The following is a 9,138-nucleotide window of genomic DNA, read 5'->3' on the forward strand; positions in this document are numbered from 1 at the left end:
TTCTCAATAGAAACACATATATTTCGCTTCTTAATTGAATCCGTGGGGCACATTTATAAGTAAATTATTACATATCAAACTCATCCTAAGTGTTAGGAGGGAGTTACAACTTTTAATATAAAAACTGCCATTAATAACATTTAATAATAAAAATTAAACATGTATAATAGATACATTATTTGAATTTATGTTGTCTCGGAGTTATGATGTCATGATAATATATTTAAGTTGTCACCTATATACTTAGGGTTAGGGTTTCATCTATATTTATGACGTATTTATAAGAATTTTTCTTTTAAATAAAGATGCAATTAAAATATGCTAATTTTCTAAAAGGTAAATTCGTTACCTTAGCGGTCCCCCTAGTGTTGGCCCCACAGATATAGAGGGAGGTTCATGCAGGTACACAGGCCAATAGCGTATGGCGGGATAAAATTCAGATCGTCAGTTCCTGAGAATCGATCCCTGCAAAATATGTTAATTTTCTAAATTGATTATCGCGTGCGCTTACTGATCTAACTTGACGACTAATGTAAAATTTCCGTAGTACAAAGTCAATCACCCTAGAATTATTATTATTTTTTATTATTAGAATTTATGTTTTTATTTATTTATCTCTTTTCTTTCGACTGTTGAATTTTTAAAATTTCTTTTCATCAAACAGATACCAAATCGGCAATATAGATAAATATAGTGAGTTTTATGTAAAGTACTGTGTTGCTATCTCGAAATTAATAACAACAAACAAATAGGAGCTAATATGAAAACAATCCTTTCGCAGTTCCCCTAATACGTAGGTAAAGTTTTAAGGGTGTTTTCGCTTCGCTTCGCGTCGCGCGGCTCGTCCTCTCCCTCGTCCCTATCTTTTTCCAGTCGGCAGCCGCAAACGCAGCAGCAGTCACATCACACAGTCTTCTTCAACTCCAGCTGTGACTTCCTTCCAGTCTGTATGTACCGTCTCGAATATCTTGTTCCTATTTGTTATATTTGGTTCTTCATTGTTTATTTTTCTCTTTTCTCAATCAGAGTCCTTTTCAAACCAATGAGCTCCATCACTAAAAATTAATAATCTATATTTTGGGATCAACGGTTTATTCCACAGCATATTGCTACAACTTTCCTTTGACTTCTAAAATAATGTATATGTGTGGAATATGGAAATAAGAAAAGTTTAGTTAATTTGAGATGTTAGACAAGAACAGATCCTCTGGGCCGTAATCCCTAGTCCTCTCCCCCATTTACATGTTGGATCGCGGCCATAATTTGGCCAAAATGGGTGCGATCTCTCCTGGGTTCACCTTCTCACTTAGGTTATAGTTGGATTGCGGTGGGTGGGCCACCCATTTGTCGGCCTCATACAGTTCGCTCAACCACCGACGGACTCTGGCTGCCTGGTTCGATCCAAACTATAACCTAGGTGAGAAGGTGAACCCAGGAAGATTGCAACCAATGTTGGTCGGATTCCAATTGCGATCCGATGTGCATATTGCGGAAGGAACCATGAAGGGACCAAGGATTGCGCTGCTCTAGGAGAATTGGAAGTTGATGTTGATGGACTTCATATATCCAATTTAGTTAGATTAGCATGTTGGAGATTTGAAACATTATAAAAAATCATAGCTTTAATGAAGAAACTAGTCCCCAGGGTGTAGCACAGTTGAGGGTGCATGATCTTATGGCCGAGAGGTCCAAGATTCGATCCTCGGGGTGTCATAGCCTGGGGTTAACGTCTCTGCCATGCGCTTTCGACTGTGTACCTGTATTTACCTCCCTCTATATCCGTGGGACCGACTCTAGGGGGGCCGTTGATGTGGCAGTTCCACATTTTTTTTAACAAAGAAACTTTATGCTATATTTGCCCTATATATTGTCTGTTTAGAGAACCTACTTCTAAAGTCAAATTGCATATCTCCTGTTTCATCCTTGTTAAATATCATGGTACTGAGATATGTCCGAATTGTCAAATTTCTTGTTTATCATGATGTCTTTGGTAACTAGGTAAAGATTCATGTTAGATGCGGCTTTTGAACGACACTCCAAATTGAAAAAAAAACAACTATACACTGATTACTTCTTCAAAAAAAAGGTAAATTTTTTTTTACATATATAGTTATCTTTTTGAAATTATTTTCATTATATTTATTGGCACCTTAGGAGAAAATCTTGGTTCTGTCACTGTTCTCTCCTGCCACCAATTGTCATTGAGACTTTGAGAGTTCATTAACTTTTTCACGGACACAATTTCACCATGATTATCATTCTCACTCAGAGCTCTGATGATCAGTAAGAGCTCATGCACTGCTCCTGTGGATGCATAAGTGCAAAGGTGTGCATACTTTGTGTTGACGCAGCTCTATTCAATTTTGTCCTTGCTGTGTATACTTTTTACGGAAAACTTATGTTGCTTTTATTTTTCATGGTCTATCATGAAGGATGGAAAAAGTGTGATGTATGGAGTATAAATAAAATGAATTACGGTTGTGATGGTTGAGAGAGGATGGAGGTTGTGCATACTAGTAGTGTTTGTTTAAATGAGATGGGGAAATCAGAAAAAGGATGACAATAAGGAGATAATGATAGTGTTTTGGTGATGAGGGATACCCTGTTTAGGCATAAATACATTGGGTTAACAAAATAAGCTGATAAAAATTTGGAGTTCTGTTATGTCCAGAAGTTCACTAGTGCAGTGATGCTACTTACTTACATGGTGACTACAGTTATTTTTCACGTATACACTATAATTCCAGAATCAATCACCTAGAGATTATTTAATGTGCAGAAATAAATAAAAGGGTTATGTATGATACTTCATAGCATGTGTACCTTCGAATATCCTAAGTAAAATTAATTCAATATTTTTTTTTGATTTGTTGGCTTCATTAGATTGTTGAAATTGATGGATCCTGACACGAATGACATCATATCATTTCAAGAATTGTCTCTTGATAAAGAAAATGAGTTGGAGGAGTTAGAGGAAGAAGATGAATTAGAGGAATATGTAACAGTTGGTTTTCTTGAGAAGCCCAAGCACCCCAAGTTCCTTCTTCGCCATCGATTCCCAAGCAAAACTGGAGGTGCTCCTGTATGTGTTTTTCTTTGACAAATGACCTTCTGTAAATAATTTCGAGTACTCATCTAGTTGCATCATTATAGGCATGGTTGGATCCATTGGACTTGCCTACAGGGAAGTCTTCTATTTGTGATTTTTGCGAAGAGCCTCTTCAGTTTCTTCTTCAGGCAAATATACTTTTGTGCTGTTAGCATATATCCTACTTAGTCATGGTGACACTATACTATCAAGGTCTCAATTTTTGCAGATTTATGCTCCAATTTCTGATAAAGAGTCTACTTTCCATCGAATGTTATATGTGTTTTTGTGCCCATCCATGATATGTCTTCTTCAAAACCAGTATGAGCAATGGAAACACAGAGAAGAAGATCCTAGACGAAGGTGTGACGGTGTTCTTTGGAAAAAAACTTACATATTACTATTCTTTCAACTGCTTTTTTTTTTTGTCTTGCTTCTGTCATTCATGCCACATTTTTTTTTAATCTTCAGTGTGAAAGTTTTCCGGTGCCAATTACCACGATTCAATGCTTTCTACTCAAGTGAGCCACCCAGGAGGGATGGGAATGACAAGCCATTGATTGTTGGAGGTAATTAACTTTGTATGATAAAATTGTCAAAAAAATTGATGATCTTGTTTTGTCATTGGTACTCTTTATTTCTTTTTAGCTAAGATGAGTCTTGCATCACACATGTTAAATTCTGGTTCATTTGTTTGTGACCGTGCCTTTCAGAGTAGGTAGATAATTTGGTCCAATGAGTATTGTGATCCTACAAAAATTTAAAAATATAACAAAACCTTAGTGGAGATGGGAAAAAGTGATTAGGATTATTGTATGGGTAACAAGCTATAGCTTTCCATACTAAATTGCCGACCAATTTACTTTTAGCAGATTTCCTGAGGGGAACCTAATATGATCTTTAATTTTAGGAAATAGTTTTGGAGTTCAAACATAATCTCTCGCAATGAGTTATAATGTCACTACCTTCAAGGTTACTCAGCATATATTAAGAAAGCAATTTTAGAGTGGTCTTCACTGTGCTTTAGCCTTTAATAGAACCTAAATACAGTACTTAACGGGCCTCTTTGAATCTTATAATGCCAACAGGATCCCTATTCCTTTTAGGGAGTAGTTTGATTCTATGTCCACCACGAAGGGGGTAGTGGAGTGGGAGACGTCTGAAAATTGAGGGGAATGAGAGATAAAGAAATTTCCTTATTTCATTACTAGGAAGGAAGTAAACAAAGAAGGGGGAAAACAAAAATTTATCACAGTTTGATATATGACTGGCCACTATATATTGACTGACATTAAGAAACCTTTCTCCTATTTTGCCTAAGTTTTGGTGGAAAATTTGTGAAGGAAAAATTCTTGTTATTTTCTGTCTTTCTTTTCAAGTAACAAGGGGCACTAACTAGAGGTTCCGATGAGACCGGCTAGAGGCAAGGTGAATAGCCTGCAAGTTAGAATTAAAACCAAGCTTTTGCTTTCTTCTTTAGCAAAGACAACACACGTTAGTTAGTCAAAAATAATAACATAAAAGAAAGTAAGAGACTCAAGGTTTACTTGGTTTGCAACCAGAAAGGTTGCTAGTCCAAGGCAATGAAAGCTCCACTCAGAGATCTCCTTTTTGATGAAGGCGGAGTAACCTCTTACCAGTGTTGAAAGCACAAAAACTAAAGAAGTTTATAATTGAAATATAGAGTGTTGTGCTAAACTTTTAGGACAGGGCTCTACTTATAGCCTACTGGTCGAATTCGTTCGTTGGCTGACGTGGTAGCTTCGGGCGCTTGGAGCATGTCTGGGTGCCCCAGTGCACCTTATCTTCTTCGCAACGGCTCTTCAACGCCTTTAAGATAAAGTTTTATCCTCGCCATGCGCCTGGATTGACCCTAGCATCTGGAGTGTTGCTGACGTGGACCCAAATTCTATCCCTGCAACGTCTCTGAAAGGGCACCTGTGCTGGCCCAAGCTGGTTCGGGCGGCCGGTCCGGGCGCTTGTAATCCAGGCGCTTGGACTTGGTCCATGCAAGTCCAGGTGCCCGGACAAGTCAACTTTGTGTTGACTTATCGGGCTGCTGCTCCAGTCGCTTGGGTGATTCTCCGGTCATCCAGAGTTGAGCTCACCCAAACCTAACTCGGGTCTTCTCCTCGAGCAGTCTTTCTCTCCGGCTTCTCGTCCCTCGGAAGTACCACACACATCCTTCTCGTCTGTCGGTATACTCTTCTGCAACTTATCGTCCCTTGAATGCACCGAGCACGTTGACTCATTTCCCGTGCCATCTTTCTCGTCCGTTGCGTCTTCCGCTCGGCTTCCTGTATCATAAATCCCTTCACACTTAGACATAAGGCATCAAATACGCAAAGCCTAACTTAACCTAGTTGATCACCATCAAAACCAACTTGAGATACTTACACTAACCTTCCTATCTTCCCGAGTCCCTTCTCTTATATCTATGTGTCCTATTAAACTGACCTTATTTTTACTAATTACATAATAAGTATTCTAGAAATGTTAAATTACATAATCAGCACGAGGAAGGCAGGAACAATCTAGTTTAGAGACTAAAAGATATTATAAGTTCAAGAATCATAGATTTATATATGATCAAATGAGGTTAAACAGGCTTCAAAGAAATTGAAGTAGAAAATAGTGTCTATCTTTATGATATTTCTTTTGAAGTTTGAAGTACGAGAGCATGATATAATTTGGTTAATTTGCAAAACAAAATTTTGATAACTAAGAAGATGCTTGAGAGATATAGGAAACTTTTTTCAATAAAATGGATAATAATTAAGTTGGGACAAATAGAACTTGACGATGTTAGATAATTAAGGTGACATACAATATCCACATCAATAGTCAGCTTTAATTACTATCCTTTTTTTTTTGTTCTTTTTTTTTTTTTACCTAGTGGTCGTCCTTGCGAGCGGGGGGTTGTTCACCTCTAGGTTGACCCTGGATTAACATTTTCTTTAATTACTATCTTTTTTTTTACTTATTACTAGATGAAGTCATCAACCTCCTCGGTGTATGTTATTTTAGATGATATTATGTTGAGCAATGAAAGTTAAGAAGATTAATATTGAAACTTGAATTTTTAGTTAAAATAATTGATAAAATAAATAAGATGGATGGATATAAAATTCACTTTAAGCAAGAATTTTTTATACAGGTTGGATATGTTATTCAATAAGGAGATACTCATGGAGATGGAGAGTGAGCAATTGAAATAGATTTTTTTTTTTAAGTTATGTTTCGTTTTTGCTACATGGGCCATAATGTTGGCAAATAGGAAACATGTATAAAAATAAATTTAACAGAGATGAGAATGCTGAGAGTAATATGTGAGATTATTTAAAAAAAAAAAAATCGGAGTAATATCAATATGGTCCTAAAGACAGGATGCCCTGTTATGCACTAATTCTATTTGAAGCTTGACTTTTCGTTCAGTGCAAGGTGGGTGGAAATTGCCATCTCTTAGAAGTGCTAAACCAATAACTATCAGAAGTAAAACTCATATCAATCATCGACCGGACTTGAAGTGTAACCACTTTCTAAGATTTCATCTGAGACATGTGTCGTGGTGCAAGCACACTAATTATGCTTGCATCATGGTGCAAGCACACTGCCAATTAATGAACAGTAATGATTAAAACATGTTGAACAGGGTATGCAGATCTATAAGTAATCTGCAATTATTAAATCATAGTATATCTCATCCCAACTTATTCTGGCCAATCCACTTCACATTCTAGAACCTAACCATCTTACTCTAAACTAACTGGCATTGCTTCCCTTATTTTTAGTTTATCTCGGCTGTTAGATCAATTTAGATATTTTTTTACTTGATTGAATTGTTTTGTTGATTGCTTGATACAATGGGTTAAAGTTAAAAATAAGGTATACGAGCCTAGAACATCATGATGATGCCTTTATTAATTTTTGTTTTCTGCTTTATGTGGTTTCAACTAGTTTGTATTGCTTTTAGAAAATGTTTAATCATTTGAAATTAAACATTCACCACGGGTCTATGTTGAGAAGTTCTCCAATTTGTCTTTTATGTTGGTTTTTTAGCTGCACTTTGCTCTTGGTGTGGCACATGGAAAGGGGAGAAAGTTTGTAGTAGTTGTAAGCGGGCACCTTACTGCTCCAAGAAACATCAGGTACCTTCACAAAGATGTGCTGATTAAGTGACTTTTCTCAACTATAAATTGTTTTCTTCTTGACTACCAGGCTAGGCATTGGAAATCAGGTCATAAAATCCAGTGCCATCAGATTATAGGTAACTTGGAAACTAATAGTTCCAGTGTCCTTAGAGAAAAACCTCCTGATAAAGGTAGGACACATATTTTACCGACATACAATATAGGGCACGAATTTTAACTGACATATTTGGTAATTTAGTTGCATGTAGATTATGGCCTGAATATGAAATGGTCATAGAGGATGAATGCGCTTTTGATTTGGAAGGTTCTGAAGATATTAGTTGTGAAACATCATCATTGGTGCCTAAACACGTAACAGATGACACATATCAGTTTTTGTTGGACAAATTTGAGGTATGCCCTAACTTCCATTTCAATATTGCCTTCTCTATTTGAATAATTTGTTTAACTTTCATGTAATATTTTATCAAGGCTGATGATAACAAAAAGAGTTGGGCCTCATTTCAAGAAAGAATTTCCAAATGTCCTAGCCAAGTTTTGAGGTGAGGGTTAAATTTGTTCTTCAATAATTTCCAGATCCTTTTTTTTCAGCTGATAAGCATGCCTATGTCATACTAGTCGTATCTTAATTGTCAATCAGGTAAGAGTTGACTGATGCTTAAGTCTGAGGATGGAGTTTAGATTTTCTCATTTCACTACTATGAATAATCACATCATGATAACATACTTCCGATGTAATTTTGTATCAATTGTTCAGTTTTGTTAGTAAAGGGCTCATGTTGATTTTGGACCGATGTAATTTTCAATAGATATTCTCGAGATTTGATGGTAAATCCACTATGGCCTTTATCAATTGGGCGCCCTTCATTGGTGAATATACCCAAGTGCAAGTACTGCAATGGCTCCCTATGCTACGAATTCCAGGTTTGGTGCAAAAATAAATTTTCTTATCACAACTTATCAATTATTTCAGATACTGTCCAAACGTTAAGTACTTGATTGCTATGGAAGTAGGAACAGAAAGCAAAATGGAAGTAATTGTTATGTAGAATTAGCCTGTTCTGACAGAGAAATCACCATTGGGGTAGTAATAAAGAGGATTGAAATAAATAGTATGATCCTCATCAGCTCATCTCAGCTCAGCTCAACTCAGATCAGCTTGTTTACCTTTTATTTATTATAACAAAAATTAGAGAATGCTAGTAGTTTTATCACGTAACTCCTATTTATAATGGTTCTTCTTATATAATTTCTGTCTTCTTTTTTCAGATCATGCCTCAGCTGCTTTACTACCTTGGTGTGAAAAATGATTCCGATTCGCTTGATTGGGGGGTCATTGTCATATATACATGTCTAGCTTCCTGTGAATCAAATGTAAGATACAAAGAGGAATTTACCTGGGTTCAGCTATATCCTACAGCACCAGTGACTTGAAGATGTATGCAATGGTTGTTACTTATATCCTGGTAGATTATTACACTTGAGATATATTTTGTACTATAAGATAATAGAGGATGGTAATATAGTTGAGCTACAATGGACATGATGTAAACTAAAACTGATTCAATAGAATGAACGTGCTATAGAGCTGAAATTTGATTTTCTTAGGAGTTGGAAATAACATTTTATTTCTATTTTATTTGTACTAATAATACCCCCTTCTCTAGACACCAAATAGGAGAATCCTTTATGCCTCTAAAACTTCTTATGCCATCCCAGCTTGTATTTGATGCCGAACCATCTGAATATCATTTTGGTGACAATCTCTTCATGTCTTCTTCACTGCCTTCTGGTTTGCTGATTATGAATGGGCATAATTCTGTTTTATCATCCTTCAGTTGAGTAAGATTGTTCAACGTCTCCTCACTACGAGTGAACTTGAGGGAATGATTACTTGTG

The 9,138-nt window shown here is 36.4% G+C and overlaps 1 protein-coding gene across 6 annotated transcripts; it reads left to right on the plus strand.

Moving 5' to 3' along the window:
- Window positions 1-783: 783 nt before the first annotated feature.
- On the plus strand, window positions 784-8,846 carry LOC122028149 (programmed cell death protein 2-like). 6 transcript variants are annotated; one of them, XM_042587167.1, is made up of 13 exons: window positions 784-947; window positions 1,999-2,086; window positions 2,155-2,326; window positions 2,884-3,082; window positions 3,154-3,237; window positions 3,318-3,451; window positions 3,560-3,657; window positions 7,148-7,236; window positions 7,307-7,409; window positions 7,478-7,632; window positions 7,711-7,781; window positions 8,049-8,163; window positions 8,509-8,846. In XM_042587167.1, the coding sequence occupies exons 4-13, from the start codon at window positions 2,897-2,899 to the stop codon at window positions 8,671-8,673; spliced, it is 1,200 nt and encodes a 399-aa protein (XP_042443101.1). In that variant the 5' UTR covers window positions 784-947; window positions 1,999-2,086; window positions 2,155-2,326; window positions 2,884-2,896; the 3' UTR covers window positions 8,674-8,846. The 6 variants fall into 6 exon arrangements, with proteins under 6 accessions (XP_042443101.1, XP_042443105.1, XP_042443106.1 ...); XM_042587171.1 differs by having other exon boundaries at window positions 2,270-2,326; XM_042587172.1 differs by having other exon boundaries at window positions 2,005-2,086.
- Window positions 8,847-9,138: the final 292 nt, after the last annotated feature.

This window comes from Zingiber officinale, chromosome 10A (genome assembly GCF_018446385.1).
Source record: "Zingiber officinale cultivar Zhangliang chromosome 10A, Zo_v1.1, whole genome shotgun sequence".
Classification (NCBI taxonomy): Eukaryota; Viridiplantae; Streptophyta; class Magnoliopsida; order Zingiberales; family Zingiberaceae; genus Zingiber; species Zingiber officinale.